The sequence below is a fragment of the Schistocerca serialis genome, chromosome 8 (assembly GCF_023864345.2).
Source record: "Schistocerca serialis cubense isolate TAMUIC-IGC-003099 chromosome 8, iqSchSeri2.2, whole genome shotgun sequence".
Classification (NCBI taxonomy): domain Eukaryota; kingdom Metazoa; phylum Arthropoda; class Insecta; order Orthoptera; family Acrididae; genus Schistocerca; species Schistocerca serialis.
In genome coordinates this window covers 46508272-46533471 of record NC_064645.1, presented here as the reverse complement: position 1 = coordinate 46533471, position 25200 = coordinate 46508272, and the positions used below count along the sequence as shown (strand labels likewise).

The window sequence follows — 25200 nt, the reverse complement described above, 5'->3', positions numbered from 1 at the left end:
TCCAGCTCAGTAACAGAGCGAGAGGCACAGAAGGTTATATCAACAAGAGAGTATGTGGGATAAAGTGAACCTACATTGTGACCAAAGTTCATTTAGCAATATCGACATTTAGTTTTCGGTTAATGAAACAGTGTCAAAGCTGGACATACATGTCATATCGAGATTTCCACGATCCTTCCTTGTGCAAAAGAGCATTATTTTCTGCCAGTCAGTTGCTGTTTTTTGTTGGAGCGTGGTTCGACTAATGCTTCTACAGGGTGTTACAAAAAGGTACGGCCAAACTTTCAGGAAACATTCCTCACGCACAAATAAAGAAAAGATGTTATGTGGACATGTGTCCGGAAACGCTTAATTTCCATGTTAGAGATTTCAGTTTCGTCAGTATGTACTGTACTTCCTCGATTCACCGCCAGTTGGCCCAATTGAAGGAAGGTAATGTTGACTTCGGTGCTTGTGTTAACATACCACTCATTGCTCTACAGTACTAGCATCAAGCACATCAGTTCGTAGCATCAACAGGTTAGTGTTCATCACGAACGTGGTTTTGCAGTCAGTGCAATGTTTACAAATGCGAAGTTGGCAGATGCCCGTGGATTAGCACGGTGCAATAGCGGTGGCGCGGTACGTTTGTATCGAGACAGATTTCCAGAACGAAGGTGTCCCGACAGGAAGACGTTCGAAGCAATTGATCGGCGTCTTAGGGAGCACGGAACATTCCAGCCTATGACACTTCTGCGAATGGTTCATCCAACAATGTGTCAATCCTCATTTCAGTGCAAATGTTCTCTTTACGGATGAGGCTTCATTCCAACGTGATCAAATTGTAAATTTTCACACTCAACATATGTGGGCTGACGAGAATCCGCATGCAATTGTGCAATCACGTCATCAACACAGATTTTCTGTGACCGTTTGGGCAGGCATTGTTGGTGATGTCTTGATTGGGCCCCATGTTCTTCCACCTACGCTCAATGGAGCACGTTATCATGATTTCATACGGGATACTCTACCTGTGCTGCTAGAACATGTGCCTTTACAAGTACAACACACCATGTAGTTCATGCACGATGGAGTTCCTGCACATTTCAGCCGAAGTTTTCGTACGCTTCTCAACAACAGATTCGGTGACCGATGGATTGGTAGAGGCGGACCAATTCCATGGCCTCCACGCTCTCCTGACCTCAACTCTCTTGACTTTCATTTATGGGGGCATTTGAAAGCTCTTGTCTACGCAACCCCGGTACCAAATGTAGAGACTCTTCTTGCTCGTATTGTGGACGGCTGTGATACAGTACGGCATTCTCCAGGGCTGCAATCAGCGCATCAGGGATTCCATGCCACGGAGGGTGGATGCATGTATCCTCGCTAACGGAGGACATTTTGAACATTTCCTGTAACAAAGTGTTTGAAGTCACGCTGGTACGTTCTTTTGCTGTGTGTTTCCATTCCATGATTAATGTGATTTGAAGAGAAGTAATAAAATGTGCTCTAATATGGAAAGTAAGCGTTTCCGGACACATGTACACATAACATATTTTCTTTCTTTTTGTGTGAGGAATGTTTCCAGGATGTTTGGCCGTAACTTTTTGTAACACCCTTTAGATTTATCAGTCCGAGTGATAACTTCAGACTGGGAAATCATAAATGCGCTATAAACGAAAATCGGTAGGCGTGTTTCTACATCTGAAAGATGACGTGTATTCAGATTTCAAGCCAGTCGCATAAGAATGGCGCTAGTATCGCCACTATGAGGACGTAAATCAGGTTTGCTTTAAATACACGCTGTAACGGTCGTAAGCGTTAGTTACCTTTGATATTAGATGTAGTGAGTTGATACTGCTCAAGAATGCGTTTAAGGCGACAAAAACGCCATTCTCAACACCTCCCTGAGTTTGAACGAGGTCGCGTAATAGGGCTAGAGGAAGTTGAATGTTCCTTTTGCGACACTGCAGATAGACTTGGCAGCAATGTAGGCCTAGCCGTTCTACGTTATTGCCCGTAGAGGCGGTCAGGAGAATGTACGGTCACAAGAAGATCGGGCCCCAGACGGCCAGTTGCACTACCGAGAGGGAAGACCATCGGTTTCCAGCTTACGGATCTGGCACATCGTACTGCATGTTCAGCAGCAATTTGATCAGTAGTGGGCACCACAGTGACGCAATGAACTGTCACGAATCGGTTACTCCGAGGACAGCTGCAAGCCAAATGTTCTAAAGCTTGCATTCCACTGATCCTAAACCACCGCCATTTGCTGCTCCACTGGCGTTGAGCGAGAGCTCATTGGAAGGCAGGGTAGAGTTCCGTTGTGTTTTCTGACGAAGGCTGGTTCTCCCTCGTTGTCAGTGATGGCTGTGTGTTTAGGAGTCCAGTTGAGCTCCTGCAGCCAAGCTGTCTGCGTGATAGACACACTGGACCTACACCTGGAGTCACGGTCTGGGACCCGACTTCGCATGACAGTAGAAGCGTTTTCGAGATTATCCCACGCACCCTGGATGCAAATCTCATGCCGATCTGGTTATTCTACGTGTTCTGCTGCCGTTCATGAACAGAATTCCAGGGGGTGTTTTCCAACAGGCTAAGGCTCGTCCACATACTGCTGTTGTAACCCAACATGCCCTGGCCTGCTTGATCACCGGATCTGCCTGCAATCGACCACATACTGGATATCATTGAACTGGAACTCCAGCATCATCCACAACCGGCATTAACCGTCCCTGTATTGGCCGGCCAAGTGCCACACGCGTGCAACTCCATTTCACAAACTGACATCCAGCACCTGTACAACGAAACCCTTCCACGTTTGCATGTTTGCATTCAATATTCTGGCCGTTACGCCGGTTATTAATGTACCGCCACTTCAAATCTGCAATGGCATATCTCGAGCTTACGTTAATCTGTGGTCTTGCGATGTTAATCACCTAAGTTATGTTATGTAGACATACGTATACCGGGAATTTCATTACTGTACATTAATTATTTCTTGGTGTTGTGATTTTTTTCCCTGTAGAAGCAACTGACCACCAACGGAAGACATGAAAATGACGCTGCTTTTATTTCAAAATTATCGGTTTCGGACAATATCGCCAATCTACATGCCAAGTTTACTTTCATATATTATATGACAGTCAACTGATAGTTCCGTTACGCAGGTGACTCTGTAACTGCTACAAGCAGTGGTAAGAGAGGATCCACGAGAAGCAGAGTTATTGCACGTGAAACCTGGTACATGGTGGGCTTTATTCATATTATTTGAAAATTCCACTGTAAACCGATAACTGGCGCGTTATTTCTAATTTAAAATTCTCGCTAATGACAATTCTGTCGGCATATGTAAGTGTAAACAGTAGTAAGTGCCAAAAACAAAGAGGCCAGTAGCAGTAACGCGTGCAATGTTCGTGGCAGGAAATTGGTTTTCAGGAACGGTTTGCACGGATCTGAGGACAACGTTGATAAAGACCCACAATATACTCCTGAACACAAATGTGCTTAAAAAGTTGTTGCTAATGAGGTAAATGAGAACATCTGTTTAGGCAAACAAACGATATTAAATAGAGTCGCTCATCATTGTTTACATAAATTTGCGTGTCAGGATGTGGAACGAGACACGTTAAGGACCACCCTTAACATTGTTCATGAGCTGCTGTGATGAGGTTACTAAAATTAGTTTTCTATTATGCTGAATGATGGAGTAAGTTTTGAGGTTGTTATAGCTTGTTATTGCTAAAATTGCTAACGCAAATTATAGTGTCAAACACTGCAACAGTTCGAACCTTTTAAATTTCTGTTTTTGAGAGATATCACAGTAATGTTGCATTAATTCGTCCAGCAAGTAAACAGTGGAAAGTTAGTGGTAGCTCATCTCAAGTGCACTCAGTTTCCAAGTAAACAATGTTAAGTACCGACTGATGAATTTTTAAGAACAGAATTGTGGGCAAATTTATGATTTTAAACACATGTCGTTACTGTAAATATGTTTTAAAACAATGACTAATCTGAATAATAACTCACATTACTTATACTTGAAATGTCTTATTTATACGATTTTATTGAAACATTACTGCGCGATTTCTCGAAATATCCAACATGTCCCTTGTCGTTCTTTAGCTTGACGACATTGCCCGGAACCAATAATTTTGAAATGAAAACAAAACATCTGAACAAAAGTCATAGAATATTTATTAAAGGAAACCACCGGCAATTGACTGTTTTATTGTTTATTAAAGTACATCCCAGGTTTCGACCCGTTTATGCCATTTTCAAGTATTTTACATTGCTAGTCCTGCAATAAAATCATATACTTCAAAATGGCATAAAAGGCCGAAACTTGGATTCTACATCTACATCTACATCCATACTCCGCAACCCACCCGACGGTGTGTGGCGGAGGCTACCTTGAGTACCTCTACCGGTTCTCCCTTCTATTCCAGTCTCGTATTGTTCGTGGAAAGATGGATTGTCGGTGTGCTTTTGTGTGAGCTCTAATCTCTTTGATTTTATCCTCATGGTCTCTTCGCGAGATATACGTAGGAGGGAGCAATATACTGCTTGATCTTCGGTGAAGGTATATTCTCGAAACTTTAACAAAAGCCCGTACCGAGTTTCTGAGCGTCTCTCCTGCAGAGTCTTCCACTGGAGATTATCTATCATCTCCGTAACGCTCTCGCGATTACTAAATGATCCTGTAACGAAGCGCGCTGCTCTCCGTTGGATCTTCTCTATCTCTTCTATCAACCCTATCTGGTACGGATCCCACACTGCTGAGCAGTATTCAAGCAGTGGGCGAACAAGCGTACTGTAACCTACTTCCTTTGTTTTCGGATTGCATTTCCTTAGGATTCTTCCAATGAATCTCAGTCTGGCATCTTCTTTACCAACGATCAACTTTATATGATCACTCCTAATGCCTACTCCCAGATAATTTATGGAATTAACTGCTTCCAGTTGCTGACCTGCTATTTTGTAGCTAAATGATAATTGGTCTATCTTTCTGTGTATTCGCAGCACATTACACTTGTCTACATTGAGATCCAATTGCCATTCCCTGCACCATGCGTCAATTCGCTGCAGATCCTCCTACATTTCAGTACAATTTTCCATTGTTGCAACCTCTCGATACACCACAGCATCATCTCCAAAAAGCCTCAGTGAACTGCCTCGGGCATGGATGTGTGTGATTTCCTAAGGTTAGTTAGGTTCAAGTAGTTCTAGGGGAGTGATGACCTCAGATGTTAAGTCCCTTAGTGCTCAGAGTCATTTGAACCATTTTTTAAAAACATTTTATGGTAATAATAATAATAATAATAATAATAATCGGACTTATTATGAAAAGGATTGTTCCTACTCACCGAATAGCGGAGATGCCGAGTCGCAAGGTGGCACAACAAGACGACTGTCTAACAAAACTTTCAGCCAAACACGCATTCAGCTGGCCTTGGCAGCCAGAGGCTTTCGTCATGTGTGTGTGTGTGTGTGTGTGTGTTGTCTATTCTGATGAAGGCCTGTTTGGCCGAAAGCTTTGTTCGACAGTCTTTTTCTTGTGCCCATCTGTCACTCAGCATCTCTACTATATGGTGAGTAGAAATCATTCTTTTCACAGTACTGTCGTTATTCCATCCTGGGCTTGCTGAAAGACATAGAGTGCAGGTTCGACTTACAAGAGTTGAAATGGGAACGCGATATTGTGTTATGACGCACTATCGTTGCGTCAGCGAACTTACAACTTCTGACCTACTTGGAAGCCAAGAGATAAACAAAATGAGTTTGGCGAAATGGTTCCAATAATATTATTATTCGACTCAAAACCCAAGTTACAGGAATGATACAACGTTAACTTACTGATATTCGAAGAAGAGAAGGAATAAGGAGTATCATTTCTATCATTTTAACAAAATAAAGATCGGCAATTACATAGATAATTAAGAAATAGGGATGAAGCTAAGATTCTTAGAATTTTATCTCTAACATCGCTGAAACTAAATGTTTTGCTACACAGCGCATTCGAATAGCGGAAACGAAGTCATAGTGCAACGAATCATAGTACACATGTGACTTAACCCACTTCACTCGGTGAATGATCAACGTACAAGTATACAACCCAATAGCTACTGGAACTGTAATATGGATTAGTTTTGCTAAAGAGGTTCTTATTACAGAATAATAACGGTTTCTTGAAAGCAGTTTAACGTATGAAAACTGTTGGAATAAAAGATTTTGTTATGGCTTAGTCGTCTCTCCGGCCCCTAATCCACTCCCGCCATTGTCAACAAGAAACCTGGGAAAAACTGTGACTGGGACCTTCACACTTTATCAGTTTACTTGATTGAAAAGTCACAGATCATTTCACAATAAATTCAAGTGAAATGAATGCCCACAGCTGCATACAGGCGTTGATATGAGTCAACGGGGACAGTTGAAAATGTGTGCCCCGATCGGGACTTGAACCCGGGATCTCCTACTTACATTGCAGACACTCTTTCCATCTGAGCCACCGAGGCCGCAGAGGATAGTCCGAGTGCAGGGACTTATCTCTAGCACGCCTCCCATGAGACCCACTCACCCAACTTAGTGTCCCGCATTACATTCATAGTGCCCCTGCCTATTATAGTCTTTACTCGCGCCGTTTTGCCGATTCCCGTAAGAGTTTGGTCACTGTTTCTGCATCCGCACAGAAGAAGATGGTCAAATAGGCGGTGAGCCATATATATGAAAATGGTATCTGCTCTTTTGGACATGTCCGAAAGAACAGATACCATCTTCATACGTATAAATTCAAGTAGTTAAATTTCTTCTTATCAACGACTACTCAGTTTCATATTTATTCGCAACTGCGTATCACGATCTCCACATGAGCTATTACAGCTGATACGATAAAACATGATGACCACTGCCCACTGCGGCTTTGGATGCCGCCTGGTGGCGTTCTGGTCACATGACGCGGTAACAAAGGATTGTAAGCGAAGCAGCCACGGACGGGGTATAACACTAGCGAAAATATGTGCTGCAAATGGTGAAATCCATTGACATAAGTGACTCTGATAACGTGCAGATGATTATGAAGCAGCCCCTAAAACGGCGAAGCTGGTCGAATATCCACGCGCTACTCTCATGAGCATCTACTGATAGAGGTAGGACGGCAGTGAGACTACCAGTAGGCGCCAAATGGTTGGACGTCCACGACTCTTCACAGAATGTGCGGCTCGGAGGCTTGTCTCCTCTGTACAGTATGATACATGGCCATCTGTGGCATCTCTGCACAATGCTGGTGCACGCACAAGTGTTTCGGAGCACATTGTTAATCGAACATCGTTGAGCATGGAGCTGCACAGCGGATCATCCGTACGTGTTCACATGTTGACCCAACGGCATCGTCAATTACTACTGCAGTGGTTACGGGACCATCGGGATTCGACCGTCGATCAGTGGAAACGTGTCGGCCGTTCCGGTGAATGACGTTTTTACTACACTAGTTAGCCGATCGTCTCTCCCCAAACCCCGTCATCGAGGTGAACGGCGGCTCGAGAAACGCAGCGCGCCACTGGCGCACGCTGGTGGGAGCAGGATTATACTGCGGGTGATGGGAACTGTGGTGGTGATGGAGGACACGCTGGCAGCTGCGAACCACCCCGCATCACTTCACGCTTGATGCCATCCCCCCCCGACGGCGACATCATATTTCGGCTATATAACTGTCGGTGTCTCGGAACCAGAGGAGCATTATAGTGAACTCAAGTTGATGTCTAGGCGACCAAATTCATCTGATGTAAATCCTATGGAACCCAGAGGGGTCACTATCGGGCGCCATCACGGTGTACGCAAATCAGTGGCCCGTTATTTATGAGAATTACATTCAATGCCACATACTTCCCCAAACCTGCTCACAAAATGTCGGAACCCTGGTATGCAGAATCAGCGATATATTTCGTTCAAAATACGGACGAACAAGATATTAAGCAGGTGGTCATAATATTTTGGTACATCAGAGTATTTTACAATGATAGCCAAAATGTATTTATGATAAATAGTTTGTTCCAGAGAGCGCAGATTTTGACAAGTTTGAATGATAGTGAACTAGACTTATTACTCATGGTTGCAAAATAATAGCCCGAATACTTCACGGAAGAATGGAAAAACTGGTAGAAGTCGACCTCGCGGAAGATCAGGTTGGATTCTGGAGAAATTTGGAAGCACACAAGGTAGCACTGACCCTACGACGTCTCTTAGAAGATAATTTAGGGGTTGGGTTGTTTGGGGGAAGAGACCAAACTGAGAGGTCATCGGTCTCATCGGATTAGGGAAGGATGGGGAAGGAAGTCGGCCGTGCCCTTTCAAAGGAACCATCCCGGCATTTTGCCTGGAGCGATTTAGGGAAATCACGAAAAACCTAAATCTGGATGGCCGGACGCGGGATTGAACCGTCGTCCTGCCGAATGCGAGTCCAGTGGGCTAACCACTGCGCCACCTCGCTCGGTTTTTGCTTTATGGATAGCAAAATAACATGATGGCCGAAGTACAGAAAGTATTAAATGTAGATTGGCAGTGACAAGAGTGGAGTCTCTGTTTGTTAACGTCGAGTGTAAATTAAAAAGTTTGAAAGTCTTTCGGGTAGATACTTGCCTGGAGTGTGGCCATATATTGAAGTGAAACATGGACGATAAACAGTTTAGACAAGAAGAGAACAGAGGTTTTTTGAAATGTAGTGCTACAGAAGAACATTGTGTTGTGGCTGGCAGGAGAGCCAACACCGTGTTACTAGTGGAAGCCGAAAGGCACGCGTTTTAGCTCACGCAGGCTGGAGTGAGGTCTGGAACATGACAAGGAAATTAGAATTTAGAAAAAACGGACGTAGCTGGTGGAATACTTAACTTTAATCCATAAATGGTGAACGTCGCTCTTGACGGTACATTATGCACAGTATCAATAGTAACTGGTAATGGTGCCTTGCTGGGTCGTAGCAAATGACGTAGCTGAAGGCTATGCTAACTATCGTCTCGGCAAATGAGAGCGTATTTTGTCAGTGAACCATCGCTAGCAAAGTCGGTTGTACAACTGGGGCGAGTGCTAGGAAGTCTCGCTAGACCTGCCGTGTGGCGGCGCTCGGTGTGCAATCACTGATAGTGGCGACACGCGGATCCGACGTATACTAACGGACCGCGGCCGATTTAAAGGCTACCAGCTAGTAAGTGTGGTGTCTGGCGGTGACACCACACATTGTATACTAGGTGGGTAGATCGTTTAAGTAATGAGGAGGTACTCAGCAGAATTGCGGAGAAAAGAAATTTGTGGCACAACTTGACCAAAAGAAAGGATCGGTTGATAAATCTTAACGTGTCACAAGTTTAATGTTGGAGGATGGTGAGGGTTTAAAAATTTTACAGGAAGATCAAGAGATGAATACAGTAAACATATTCACAAGGATTCAGGGCCTAGCAGTTATTGGGAGAGGAAGAGAGTTGCGCAGGATAGAGAATCGTGGACAGACCCCTCAAATTCGTACGGTGTCGTAACGCCTTTTACAGCTGTTTTTGCGATACCCTATTCTTTGGTTTCCAATAGATGTTCACTTATTTATATGTGGTGGATTATAATAGCTTTAATTCGAACTGTTCTTTCCCTGATGTCGTAATTTCTCGAAGCTGAAACTGTCTGTGACTCATGTTTCAAAATATGGAAAATGACGTAACGCTATAGTCACCATGTTCCGTCCATCGTGTGTATCATGTTCACTAAGGAACTGGCCAAATTCGGCTTCTAGTACTGCAAGTCCTTCTCCATCCGGAACTTTAATGAGCCTTTCGGAACTGAAATAATTTACTCTCTTCTACATTTCCACAATAAATCTCATATTTAATCCTTCGCTATAGGAGCAATGTCCTATTGGTTCGCAACATTTAATTTGGTGAAACATATTTTTCTGTAAGTTTCTTCAGTTTGCTATTTGTCAGTAGGTGTTTCTGTGTTCTGTTTCGCTGTAGTGGTGTACTAATGAACAATTATCAGTATTAGAATTTCAACGTTTTAGTCATGTTTATTTTTCGAAATAAACCAGTTTAATGTTTGTTATCAATTGTGCTAAAAGTGGCTAGTAACAGAAAATTTGATGTTTCATTCAACTTCAGTAATTTTCATGATAAAGACTAAAAAAAGTTCACGTTTTTTTTTAAATTTTATTATGTATTTTTACTCCTTTGATAGATCCAGTTCAAGGAGACTACAAATTTGCAGTAAGAGATGTAGATGACACTAGTGTTATCCTGGAATGGTCTGTGAGTATGCAGCTACAAGCTACTGAATAAGCAATAACTTGTTTAGTAGGGTGTAAGATTTATATTTGAATAAATAACTGTTGCAATTGGAAGTTAAATGTATCTGGAAACTTCTGACAGAATTGTCTATTAGAATTTACTGAAACAAGTGATAATATTTTTCGTTGTTTTATTTCTTTTAGTCTCCCAAAAAGCAATATGTAGGCAGGGAGTTTTATCTTGCAAACATATTTAGCTACTTGGAAGATTTATAGTTTTATATTATCCTTAATATTGGCAACTTTAATTTCATAAACAAATACAAAACTGCATGGGATATTATCCATTGACAGATGGATATGTGCGCGCACACACACAACACACACACACGCACACACACACACACACACACACACACACACACACACACACACACACACACACACACACACCACACAAACAAAATTAATTTGAGTGTAGTTGAGTGAAATCCAGGTTTTCCCTATTTCTGTGTAGTAATAGGAGTTACAACAATGACTTGATCCATCTGTGTATCAGTTTCACAAGCATAGTCGACAATCATAGCATTACAGTTTAACGAAAAAGAATACACAATTAATTTAATAATGCATTTAGATATTTACATGTCTATGTTGACAAGTATGGCGTTAGTAGCTGCCTATGATTTTATAGTATGATTCATCTCATCATTTATCTGAAGTAATGTTAGGTAAACACAGGAAACCACGGTCAGACTGGACTGATGAGAGTTAATGCTTCCACTCTCCTGAAAACAACATCAGTCCGTTACATATGGCACAATATGGAACCCTTTGCAACTAGGGTATGGTGCTTGCTTGCACACTCTTCCAAAGAAATTATTTGACATGTAAAAAATGTTATTATTACAGTACTGTCCATCCATTCCTCAACGTCAATCACATCAACATGACGACCATAATGTTTGGTTTACATTTTCTGTACCACAACTTCCCATTTGCTCGCTGGAAGAACTTCAGTTAAGCTTAGAAAAAGGAGTGAATGATTGTATTACATATTGCCAATTTTTGGTATTACATTTTCCTGAAAAATTAAAACATTACTGTAGAAAAGCGTGCTGTGGTAAGACAGTAGTGTTTTATCGTCGTTTACTTCCATTACAGTTTTTTGCAAACTCTAACTCTGTAACTAATTCAAGTATTTCTTGAGTTTGCGAATTATCATACTTTTCCTCCCAATGTAGCTTTCACAGCGTACAGCTTCATCCATTTTCTTTATTTAATGTAGATCTATGATGTTGCATTCAGAAGATCAGACGCCATTTTTTATTCTCATAATTGAAGTGTACTTCTTCTTGGCCTAACATCGTTAGGTCTTCAAATTCTGTTGTCCTTTACAGTATCCTGTTTTTGTGCATGTTATGAGATGTGAGAAACGTTATGAATGCCTGGTATTACATGTTACTGAGAAATGTTATTTCTTTGAACAGTATGAACATGATAAGACTTCACTGACTTGTGAAATATTGGACTTCGAGCTGTCTGTTCTCTGTGGAAGCGAGAACCTTAAATACTTCATAACAGAGAAAGAAGGCCACTTGATACTGTCAGCTATTATGCCTGACATGACCTACAATTTCCAACTGACTGGTAAAACTGTGACTGGCAATAGGACTCTACCTACAGAGATTGAAGTTCACACACTAGCTGCTGGTAAGTATAATGCCACTATGTTTCATCTGTGTGATTTGGAAAACTATATGGCTCTGTTATGCCAAACAGTAACAACTGATTATGGTTAGCTAACATATGAATGTTGGAAGGAATGAGAGAAGGGAGGTGTAAAGGTCCTATTTGAGGGCCCCATGAGAAAGAGAACTGCTTATGAAACTCACGGTTCCAGGTTTAATTTCCAGGCCAACATGCTTAGTTAATCATGTGGGGATTTCAAAACAGTGTACAAACTGCATAACAGCGAAAATCTATTCATACAGATTTTAAATAGTAATTAATAACACCAAAACATAAATGAAATCATTATGTTCATACAATACCTTAAATAAAACATAAACAAAAAAACGTAAGTGCAAGGTAAAAAGAAGTTAAGTGTAGTAACTTCTCACCTGTTGATATGATAATAAAACTAATACATTCTGTGTACATAAGTGGATGTTGTCACTCACAGTACATATTTAGAATAATTATATAGTTTTCGAGATAGTAAACTTTATATAAATAAATTAATATAAAATCTAAGATAGTGACTATATTGTTCTTTTATAGATGAAGTCGTTATGAAGCATTGTTACGACTTCAGTTCTTCTGTCAGTTTTTGTGACTGATACAAATGCTTACTTTGGGAAAAGGTTTTCTTTTCCAACTGAAGTATAGTAGAATACTATCTTATTCAATATTAATGTGTAAATTGACTCAGCTCAACTACAATTGAACAATTCGTGCACTCTGACTGTACTGTCACTGACTTGAACCACTCGTCTACTGGAGTATAAAAATTTAGTGGCTTTTCTATTTTATATATATTTTTTACACATATTTATTCATTTAGATACAATTGATATCACTGTGAGTAACTCTGAAAACAACTTTTGCTGTGGGGATTGATATTTAAAAAAAATATTTTTTATTTTATATAAATGTATAAGGAGAAAACAAATTGAAACTTGACAGGCTGAGAGGATATGTGATGTTATTTCAGTGATTATAAGTGCGAGCAAAACTTACATGGAAATTGTTAGTATGAGCCCACTTGCCTTGTTCCCTCAGTGACCTGCATGAATGAACTGATTCAGTTGGGAAGGGTGTCTTACTGCTGTTGTACCCTTTTCTGAGGCAAGTATCCCGGATACTGGCACTGAGCTGGTGCGACTCGAGTTCCACTTGGGACGTACCAGGGAAACCCGCTGGCCGGGGGCTGTCTCAGCTTCACTCAGACAGTTCAATGAGGCACTATCATGTGCGGTCGACCATTGCGCTACTAGAGAATGAAGTCTGAATACTGTCACATGAGCCGTGACAGGAGGATGTGGGGTGTCTGTGGCGACCCGTCGTGGTGTCAGACTTTCCTGACTCACTACCTGCCATCACCCGAAGGCACGCCCAATGGCTGCCCAGCCCACTGTGGAGCCACGAGTGTCGCCGCTGTCCTCTGAGGAACACTGGAAGACTGTGACCCCACCGCTTCCTGTGTTCTCATCCTGCTCTTCAGCGATGGACTCCTGTGACAGTGCTGGCCGTGATTCACCACTGGACGACAGGCGGCACCAGTCGTCGGGAGTCTGTGGTTCTTAGCTGTGGCACCCACCACTCGAGATCAGCCATTTGTGGTAACGGAGGCCTATGTACTGATTATAGTTCCATAAAATGGGTGCTGCAAGTGTTCCATCAATGGTGCCAAATGACAGACAACTCCAGGGAGTCCATTTCTCGGTCTCGTATTGCAGGCTCTGCTGTGACGGGGTTACAATGAGCACGGTGCACTTTACGTCCATCATCGCTCGATGTGGTCTGACATGATGGACCAGAACCTTGACAATGTTCCAATGCAGTCCACTGTCACGTCTGGATGCCCAAAAAATCTGTATATTGCATGACTCGAACATCTGCCCGAGAGGAGATCCACAAAGAGACTCCTCTGAAAATCTGGCAGGTTGTGATAACGCTCTCTCACACAAGTATACAGTATCTACGTGTCCTTCGCAGTGGTCTCAACATCTGACGCTGTTCAGGCGGTCTATACGCTGCCAGGCATCACAACTATAATAACCATAAACAGCGCTATTGCAGTCAGATAAGTGTTCTACCTGCCTCAGAGCACTGCAGCTCCAATCATCTTCCCATCCCCCGACGTTGTGTACGTGTAGAGACGTAGAGTGACATACGACAGAGTCTTCTGGGTGCGCCACTTTTGTTCTCAGACAGTCCATATATGAAACAACTCTCCTCTTTACTGGTCTTGAGTGTTGGCCCTTGTCTTGCAAGTGATGAAGAAGGACGAGATGGAGCAGTAATAACTTCATAACCATAAGCAGGGCTCACTTGCCCCAGGTAACGAAAATTTGTGAGGGCTCTTCCTATTATGACAATGAAGATCTCAGTGACAGTGAAGATTGAGAGAATGGGTCTCAATATGGCTTCGAACTAGTGGAATTACTATCTCATTCAATAGAAACACCTTTGCGGCTGACTGGGATCAGGTGCTAATGTGGTTGGCGTCTGTTCACGAAAGGTACATCTACTTACAGAATAAAAGATTAAAATTTTGTAAGTGGAAAAAAAACAAAATCACTGTAAAACAACATGGAACAAATTAAAAAATGGAAAATACGTAAAAAGAAATCTTCAAAACAATATTCCGTCTGGGTGAGTTGCATACTCAGTTTCACAGGACAGACAAACTTAGTTTCATAATTGAAGTTGAGCCTGTGAACAACAGAGTATCCTTGATATGACAAATAACGTGAATACAGAAATGAACACACATACTTGATTCAACCAAGAAATTGAAATAAACCAACAAAAAGTGGGTAACCCAGTGAATAAGGTAGACAATACAATTATCACAGTGCTGCAAAATCAAGAGAAAATTGTTGTGGGGGATTATAGCACACAGTCAGGAAATGGTACAATATTAAAAAAAAAAAAAAAGTAAAATAGCATGGCACCCTTGTGCACAAATGGAACCATCTAAATAGAAAGAGAAAGGTAAAACTACGCAGAAATTTCACTCTCAAAAGAATATCAAACTACATCATGAATAAAAAAAACTAAACAGCCCAAAAGCCATGGCGTTCAGCTAGCAATAAAATATGTGAATTGCTAACTTGTTATATCATAATCTCATTAGCGTAACACAAAGAAATTTCAATCTTCAAGAATGGAAAGGAGCAGTTATTGACACAGACTGCTGCCTGATGCAAGTGAAGCTAAAGTTAAAGCCCCAAAGGTTCAGAAAATATATGTCACTAATTTCTTGCTTTTATACTAGTAAAATCAAACCACTGTTATTAGCAAACGAAATTCATAAGAAACTAGCAAAACTGAGGATCAGATCCAACACAAGTTTATGAAAACTGCCCAGAACCAAATTCCATTATGAGGGTGGAAAAGAGCTTTGGTGGAATGTAGATTGTGAACAGACAGAAGGCATTTCAAATATGGAATAAAGGCGAATGAGGAAAAGCATTCGACACGATCTGGCTACTAGCAAATAACCATTAAAGTTAATTAGATAAACCCTATGGTAGACACTAGGAGAAAACTGAACTCCGTTATACTGAAGAATACTTCCAAAACCACTACACCCAGATATTTTATAAAAAGTTTAAAACATAACTAAATGAGTACCAGATCCTAAATCTCTGCTTCACGAATGAATGTTGATAATTGCCAGTCAACAACTACGAAATCTCAGAGAACACTGCTAATATTTTTAAAAATATTTCCTAAACTGCTAAACAATATGATTTCAACCAGAATTTTCTGTGAACAGTAATCCAGATTGACAAGTACCAAACGTAGAGGAAACTGCTAGACAAATTAAAAGATGAAAAAATCTACTGAAGGTGAATTGTTGCAGAACTGTTGAAATAACCTGATCTGAAACCTTAACAGAAATTACATTGATATGCAAAACGTGATGAAAAAATCTGCTGAAGGTGAATTGTTGCAGAACTGTTGAAATAACCTGATCTGAAACCTTAACAGAAATTACATTGATATGCAAAACGTGTGGCAAACTGAAGTTTTTCTGGATTACTGGAAAACTGAATTGATACATCTACTGCATAGGACAAGAGACAGAACTGATGTTAATAAGTTTTGAAGGGACTGATTTCTTCCTGTTCCATATGGAATTATATTTCAATGTTCCCTAGACAGAGCACAACAAAAGTTTGAGTTAAAACAATTTTGAGACCAAAGTGATCTTACATAGAACGAATTTTGGTCCCAAATCCAACTCACAAACATCAAGAAAATTTTTAATGAGAAAGAGCTTAGTACGTTTTTGCATTTTAGAAAAGCATTTTGTTTGAGGACTGTAAGCCTCCCTTTGAAAGTCTGAAGGAAGAAGTTCCAGGCCTCAAACTCGTAATTACACTACTGGCCATTGAAATTGCTACACCAAGAAGAAATGCAGATGATAAACGGGTATTCATTGGACAAATATACTATACTAGACCTGACATGTGATTACATTTTCACGCAATTTGGGTGCATAGATCCTGAGAAAACAGTACCCAGAACAGCCACCTCTGGCCGTAATAACGACCTTGATACGCCTGGGCATTGAGTCAAACAGAGCGTCAATGGCGTGTACAGGTACAGCTGGCCATGCAGTTTTAACACGATACCACAGTTCATCAAGAGTAGTGACTGGCGTATTGTGACGAGCCAGATGCTCGGCCACCATTGACCAGACGTTTTCAATTGGTGCGAGATCTGGAGAATGTGCTGGTCAGGTCAGCAGTCGAACATTTTCTGTATCCAGAAAGGGCCGTACAGGACCTTTAACACGCGCTCGTGCATTATCCCGCTGAAATGTGGGGTTTCGCAGGGATCGAATGAAGGGTACAGCCACGGGTCGTAACACATCTGAAATGTAACGTCCACTGTTCGAAGTACCGTCAGTGCGAACAAGAGGTGACTGAGACGTGTAACCAATGGCACACCGTACCATCACGCCGAGTGATACGCCAGTATGGCGATGACGAATACACACTTCCAATGAGCTTTCTCCGCGATGTCGCCAAACACGGATGCGACCATCATGATGCTGTAAACAGAACCTGGATTCATCCGAAAAAATGACAGTTTGCCATTCGTGCACCCAGGTTCGTCGTTTACACCATCTCAGGCGTTCCTGTCTGTGATGCAACGTCAAGGGTCACCGCAGCCATGGTCTCCGAGCTGATAGTCCATGCTGCTGCAAACGTCGTCGAACTGTTCGTGCAGATGGTTGTTGTCTTGCAAACACCCGCATCTGTTGACTCTGGGATCGAGACGTGGCTGCACGATCCGTTACAGCCATATGGATAAGATGCCCGTCATCTCGACTGCTAGTGATACGTGGCCGTTGGAATCCAGCACTGCTTTCCGTATTACCCACCTGAACCCACCGATTCCATATTCTGCTAACAGTCATTGAAACAGAGGATGACACGCGTAAAGCTGAAATACTAAACACCTTTTTCCAAAGCTGTTTCACAGAGGAAGACCGCACTGCAGTTCCTTCTCTAAATCCTCGCACAAACGAAAAAATGGCTGACATCGAAATAAGTGTCCAAGGAATAGAAAAGCAACTGGAATCACTCAATAGAGGAAAGTCCACTGGACCTGACGGGATACCAATTCGATTCTACACAGAGTACGCGAAAGAACTTGCCCCCCTTCTAACAGCCGTGTACCGCAAGTCTCTAGAGGAACGGAGGGTTCCAAATGATTGGAAAAGAGCACAGATAGTCCCAGTCTTCAAGAAGGGTCGTCGAGCAGATGCGCAAAACTATAGACCTATATCTCTTACGTCGATCTCTTGTAGAATTTTAGAACATGTTTTTTGCTCGCGTATCATGTCATTTCTGGAAACCCAGAATCTACTATGTAGGAATCAACATGGATTCCGGAAACAGCGATCGTGTGAGACCCAACTCGCCTTATTTGTTCATGAGACCCAGAAAATATTAGATACAGGCTCCCAGGTAGATGCTATTTTTCTTGACTTCCGGAAGGCGTTCGATACAGTTCCGCACTGTCGCCTGATAAACAAAGTAAGAGCCTACGGAATATCAGACCAGCTGTGTGGCTGGATTGAAGAGTTTTTAGCAAATAGAACACAGCATGTTGTTATCAATGGAGAGACGTCTACAGACGTTAAAGTAACCTCTGGAGTGCCACAGGGGAGTGTTATGGGACCATTGCTTTTCACAATATATATAAATGACCTAGTAGATAGTGTTGGAAGTTCCATGCGGCTTTTCGCGGATGATGCTGTAGTATACAGAGAAGTTGCTGCATTAGAAAATTGTAGCGAAATACAGGAAGATCTGCAGCGGATAGGCACTTGGTGCAGGGAGTGGCAACTGACCCTTAACATAGACAAATGTAATGTATTGCGAATACATAGAAAGAAGGATCCTTTATTGTATGATTATATGATAGCGGGACAAACACTGGTAGCAGTTACTTCTGTAAAATATCTGGGAGTGTGCGTATGGAACAATTTGAAGTGGAATGATCATATAAAATTAATTGTTGGTAAGGCGGGTACCAGGTTGAGATTCATTGGGAGAGTGCTTAGAAAATGTAGTCCATCAACAAAGGAGGTGGCTTACAAAACACTCGTTCGACCTATACTTGAGTATTGCTCATCAGTGTGGGATCCGTACCAGGTCGGGCTGACGGAGGAGATAGAGAAGATCCAAAGAAGAGCGGCGCGTTTCGTCACCGGGTTATTTGGTAACCATGATAGCGTTACGGAGATGTTTAATAAACTCAAGTGGCAGACTCTGCAAGAGAGGCGCTCTGCATCGCGGTGTAGCTTGCTCGCCAGGTTTCGAGAGGGTGCGTTTCTGGATGAGGTATCGAATATATTGCTTCCCCCTACTTATACCTCCAGAGGAGATCACGAATGTAAAATTAGAGAGATTAGAGCGCGCACGGAGGCTTTCAGACAGTCGTTCTTCCCGCGAACCATACGCGACTGGAACAGGAAAGGGAGGTAATGACAGTGGCACGTAAAGTGCCCTCCGCCACACACCGTTGGGTGGCTTGCGGAGTATCAATGTAGATGTAGATGTAGATGTAGATCTCGACCAACGCGAGCAGCAATGTCGCTATACGATAAACCGCAATCGCGATAGTCTACAATCCGACCTTTATCAAAGTCGGAAACGTGATGGTACGCATTTGTCCTCCTTACACGAGGCATCACAACAACGTTTCACCAGGCAACGCCGGTCAACTGCTGTTTGTGTATGAGAAATCGGTTGGAAACTTTCCTCATATCAGCACGTTGTTGGTGTCGCCACCGGCGCCAACCTTGTGTGAATGCTCTGAAAAGCTAATCATTTGCATATCACAGCATCTTCTTCCTGTCGGTTAAATTTCGCGTCTGTAGCACCTCATCATCGTGGTGTAGCAATTTTAATGGCCATTAGTGTATTACTGAAGCACTGAAAGGTACAAAATATAGGGCCGAATTATGGGGAGATATTTTATAATATTTTGAATTTAAAACAGTGCTGAGACAAGATGATGAAGTATCTCCACAACATTCCAACTATTTCTCAAAAAACGAACTCCTAGTGTAGTGAACACTAAAACTGGACTGTAATATAGATGAACTAATGAAATTTGGAAGAACAAAAATCGGGATAGACTGCTTAGTTTTTTCAGACGATCCAGCAACTCTATGCCAGAGCGTTCAAACAGCACAGAGACAAATGGGTATTCTGAGAGGAATAGCAGAAAGTATCACTGCAAAAAAGAAATTACATATTTAGCAAGAGTCTGGCACAAAACTCTAAAAACTACTTACCGGAAAATCGAGAGCGTTCCCCGGATCAGATATTTAGGCGAAATCATCTACAGAACTGCCCTGGGAAGACTGTTACGAAACACGTTGTCCGTAAATGCAGACAGCTTTCAAGCTTACTACAAAAGATGTGCATTACAAAGACTGCACATGTAAATACTGGAAAATGAGATATTACGACAGAGTAAGGGCTGAAACCATGATCTTAAACAGAAAGGTCACATTTAAGAAATCAGAATGAGAGAAAGAAACGTAATCAGGAAATTTTTATGTCAACATTTTGTCAGAATTACGTGTAAGTCAACACTAAGTATAAGTAAATAAAAAACCATAATTTATGTAGATATGAAAATTCTATATCAATATTAAAGGGATAACCAACCAGATTAACTAAACACATTATGGGACTCTACACAGCTCACAGTAAAGCTAAAATTGAATCAATAAAAAACAAGAAACAAGACAAAATAAAGAGAAAAACTGATGGAAACAGAAATTGATGTACAAGGGTGAAAAGTCTTAAGGCAGAAAATTCGACTGGGCACTTTGGAACAACACGGGGTTTGATCATCATTTGTAACATCGTCATTTACCTCAATCAGTTTTTTTGAAACCACGAACTGTTCTGAAGCGATGCATAATGCCGCTCAACGTGGGAAAGCTGCTTAAAAGACATATCACACTAACGTGTCAGCAGGGTGCACAAAACATTCTGTTTCCTATTGTGAAAATAGTTGTTTAACGAAGGTTTAACTGAAGTTACAAAAATGAAACGAGATCTTGACTGAATGTTTTTGCAATATTCTCATTTTAACAGTGAATAATGTGTTATGAAGTCCACCCTAACATAAAGTTGCTATGTAAAGGACGGAAATTTTTAAGTCACTAACGTTTAGAAGGTTGGGCGACAGTTATTAGTTTTAATACGTTCGCTCAATACAACACAGCTGAAAAATATTCAGTTACCTAAGTTAGAAATAAGGTTGCGTAGCACTCCACTCGGAATAGAAAGAAAATCACAAAATTCTCCAGTTCTTCGAAACACCTGGAACAGTTGTTTACGCCAGCTGGCGATCGTTTTCTCAACTTCTCTGCTTCTTTGACTAAGTAGCGAGACGAACATGCGAAAATTTCTCTCTCTCTGTGAATGCTCGAATGTTCTCCTTTCTGAAGGTCTGAAATAGCCAAACAGCTACATAATTTTTCATACTTAATCTCGTAACTTCCCTACTTGACCATTCCCAATTCTGAATTTACTTAAATCTGTACCCAGTTTCTGTATTTCCTGAAAAGCAACTGAACTAAAAATCATTTTCCGTTACTTTTCGCAAGAAAAGAAATAACGATTTTGCTTCAACGACCTCTGCATTGGCTGTTTTATATCAAGCACATCATACCACGACTGCAACACACTGTTCGATTACACATGCTCATTCATCTCAAATCATAACAACTTGCAAAATTCATACACTAGATAAAGGCTGCATGCCCTCCTTCTCTATGACAGCGCAAGTGAGCTACTTTACTTTTCATTATGTTCAGGCTTCTATCTGAAATTGCTTGTACGTTTTTCATGGCGCCTTTTGTTTGTGTGGCAGCCGTAACACGTTATCTCTCGTTTTATTGACAATCCAGGTTTTTGTTTCTTTACATACTCCTCCTGCGTACACATACAATTTGAGACTAAAATCTGTTACTTTGCTAATATATCTACAACAGATAGTCAAGAAATGAAGACCAAGGTGTACAGTGAATTCCAAGTTTATTTTAGTCAAGATACCACATCTTCCTTCTTTGAAGTCAGCTTGAAACAGTAACAACCAAAATAAATATTCTTGTTTTAATAAAGACTGGACTTGAGACAGAATGCCTATCAGTGGTGAATTAACAAACATTCTGAACTGAAGTCTTTGCACGCTAGGTGCCACAACTAGGTCCCGAAGGGACCTGTCAGAGTGAGAGCTTCCAACAATAAATGAACAAGTTCAGAGAAGCCACTTGTGAGGACGAACACAGAATTATTAAAAGTCCGCTGCTCAGTAACCACGTCTGTTCCATGTCTTCTTACGTAAAAGCTGTTTCAGAGATTCTGGGATGCAAAGACTGGCATTGGATGCGGTGACGACATAGTGATGGCTCCAGAGTGAGCTACTGAAAAGGTACCGCATTTGGCGTCTGGGTCAGAAAACTGACTAGGAGTGGACTGACGCCTCAGAGCCCTAGGGTTGGCCAAAGTACAGCTGCAGGATCCTTCATACAACATGTCCTACTTTCTGTCATTTGAGTGGTGTAAGAAACAAGCACGAGTGCTGGATAAGCTGGTGTGTCACTGGGTAGCTCCTTCAGTGGTTCCACGAGCCACTGGGGCTGACTGGTGCATGTGTCATCCACAAGTGGAAGCTGAGAAGGTCCCATCACTGGAACAAAAGAGGGTGGTAAACTCGTGGACATGAAGAGGAGACCATGGCAATGTCACGTTCATTAATATGTGGTACCAACTGGAAGCTTTGCTTCCACCCTACAGCGTCCAGAAGTTGGGAAATGAGACAGTTGGGAGCTAATGCGGACGGCCTTTGGAAAAAACTAAGTCCCATACAGGGTCAAGGAAGAAAACCTATCTTGTGTGGACCACCATGAGGATGACAGAGAGGAGTAGAATGACGTGCAGAGGGTAGCGACCCATGAGAGTTTCTGTGAAGATTTTTAGCCTGATTTGACCAGTCCTAAGTGGTGAAACAGTAGGTGTGAGAAGAGGGTCAAACTAGCTCTCAGAGACCATGTTGATGAAGTTAGGACACTTGGATTAGCATCATACCAATAAAACGTTCAGCCAACCCATTAGACATGGGGAAGAACGGGGTCGTGTGAATGAGCTTGATACCTCTGAATTCACAGAAGGTTTTAAATGTAGCAGAAGCAATTTGGGAGCTACTGTCAGTGACTATGGTCTCTGGGACCCCTCAATGACGAAAAACAGGATAGATGAGGATAGTTTGCCCAGTGTATGTGTAGGTCATTCAGAAGACATAAGGAAAACCACTGTTTGCTTTGGTGACGACCGGCCAGAAGTGTCCCAAGACGGGAGTACTGAAGTCGTGTGAATGAGCTTGATACCTCTGAATTCACAGAAGGTTTTAAATGTAGCAGAAGCAATTTGGGAGCTACTGTCAGTGACTATGGTCTCTGGGACCCCTCAATGACGAAAAACAGGATACATGAGGATAGTTTGCCCAGTGTATGTGTAGGTCATTCAGAAGACATAAGGAAAACCACTGTTTGCTTTGGTGACGACCGGCCAGAAGTGTCCCAAGACGGGAGTACTGAAGTTCAAATGTAGCTCGGACTGTTATGTGGTCCTATCTGGCAATGCAAAGAACCAACATGGCACAACGGTTTGCTTGCGCTGACAGTTTGATCAAGCCTCAACCATGTGGGTGATGGCATTCCACTCAAACCAATTTTCAGCAGGCTAAGCTCTTCGTTAGGAAAAAGCTTCAGTGTCCAATATGTAGTTCGGCCAACATGCATAGTTCAAGACCAGATGGCATGATGTCCTTGGAGCAGCCGCTGTCCCTCTGTGTCAACAGTACCATGTTGAGTGTTGAAAGCTCAGGAGAGTGATGCCAGCACCATAGACACCCTGATTTTAAAGGCACTGAATGTCCTGAGGCCAACAAAGTGATTCCATGTGGTGAATTTTTGCAAGCAATTGGTCCTTGGCTGTGTGGTATGCTTGAACTTGGTTTCAGAGAGAGTAGGCTAGCTGTCACATCTTTGGCAGCAGTGTCCAGATGGGAGCAGTTCTCTGGATCAATGTCAGAGGTTGCGTCCTGTCCCAGCAGCAAACGTGAGAGAACATCTGCATAGCATGATGAGATGTAGAACAGAACTGAATGTCATAGTCATAACTAGACAAAAATGGGACCCAATTCTGAAAGTGGCAAGCCACCCATATTGGAATAGAAGCAGATTCCTGAAAAGGCCTTCTGGTTGGTCAAAAGGATGAAGGGGTGACCCTATACATAATCATGGATTTTCTGAGACCAGGTTAATCGCCAAAGATTCTTATTCAACTTATCTATCAATGTATTATGTCATAGACAGAGTCTTTGAACAAAGCCAATCGGATGTTTCATCCTGTTGAGGACATAGAATAAATAAACCCCCATTCCATAGTCAGTGGCATCCAGTGCCTGGCGTTTCTCGTCCTGAAATGGGCCTTCTCTGCCTTACCTGTTTGACAACATGTGACCCTGGCAAACCTCTCCACCTGCTTTGGCGGGGTAAAACTATGTAAGAGATGTAGGCCAGAAGAGGGTCCATTTCAGATCCCAAAATGCAGCCCCATATTCCAGTGTTCAGTTCCAGCAGATATTTCATTGGAGGAGGAGATAACAGGGGTTTGGCTATAACCACAATGTGCAGAATAATTTTACGATAATAACTGTGGCATTCACTGTCAAGTCGAGAGGTTTGGCAAGGTCACATCCTGTCAAACAGGTAAGGTTGAGGAAGGCCCATTTCAGGTCAAGAAACGCCATTTCACACTCTGGGGTTTTGTGGAGGAGGCAATGCAGAGGTTTGGTTATGGTCGGAGTGTGCAGAATAAACTTATGATAGTAGTTGAGTTGTTCCAACACTGATTCAGCTGGGTGGCGTTGTTGGGGGTAGGAAAACGTTGCGTTGTCTCCACTTACTGTGGGGTAGGCCAAATGCTCTAGGCGCTGAAAACATTGCCTAAATATCCACCCTGGGAAAAGGAGAAACAACCCTTATCCTTATTGCACTTGAGGTTAGCTCGATGAAGAACTGTGAAAAATGCTGAGAGGAAGTCAGCCAGGTTCTGAGAGTTGTTAATGGAACAATCCCGCCCTTAGGCAATTTTGGGTTTGTAAAGAGAAGGGCAACATGTGTCTCAAAGTAACTGACTCCTAAGCCATTATCAGAGGAGAGCAAACTGAAGTTTGATAAGAAAGTTTTCAGATGGGTGATGGAATAACGAAAGTGAAGGTTGAAGGTTCATCACGTGAGAGAGACCCATGCCTAAGAGGATGATAGCGCCTGGTGCATCGATGCCCCAGAATCTTTGCTGGTCACCAAAATGGCGTCCACTCAATTTACCATGTGCAGGAGCTGCTGGGTCAGGTGCTCCACGAACAATGAAAAATCGCTTTTACACTGGCATAGCCAAATAATTCGCTATTGCAATGGTAGGGACTGAAAGGGGTGTTGATAATAGAAAATTGTCGGGATTCTGCATCCAGCAGAAGCTAAGCTAGCTAAGTTGATCTCAGCAAACACTCTGCCACCAAGGGTGGATAGGTTCAAATGGTTCAAATGGCTCTGAGCACTATGGGACTTAACATCTGAGGCCATCAGTCCCCTAGAACTTAGAACTACTTAAACCTAA

At 42.1% G+C, this 25200-nt stretch overlaps 1 protein-coding gene across 1 annotated transcript in view; it reads left to right on the top strand.

The window, feature by feature from the left end:
- Positions 1-25200, top strand: part of LOC126416336 (uncharacterized) — a 586934-nt gene that overhangs the window by 385258 nt on the left and 176476 nt on the right. The window contains exons 16-17 of the mRNA XM_050084004.1: positions 10192-10262; positions 11731-11953. Coding sequence (XP_049939961.1) covers positions 10192-10262; positions 11731-11953 — 294 coding nt within the window. The remainder of the gene's footprint in view (positions 1-10191; positions 10263-11730; positions 11954-25200) is intronic.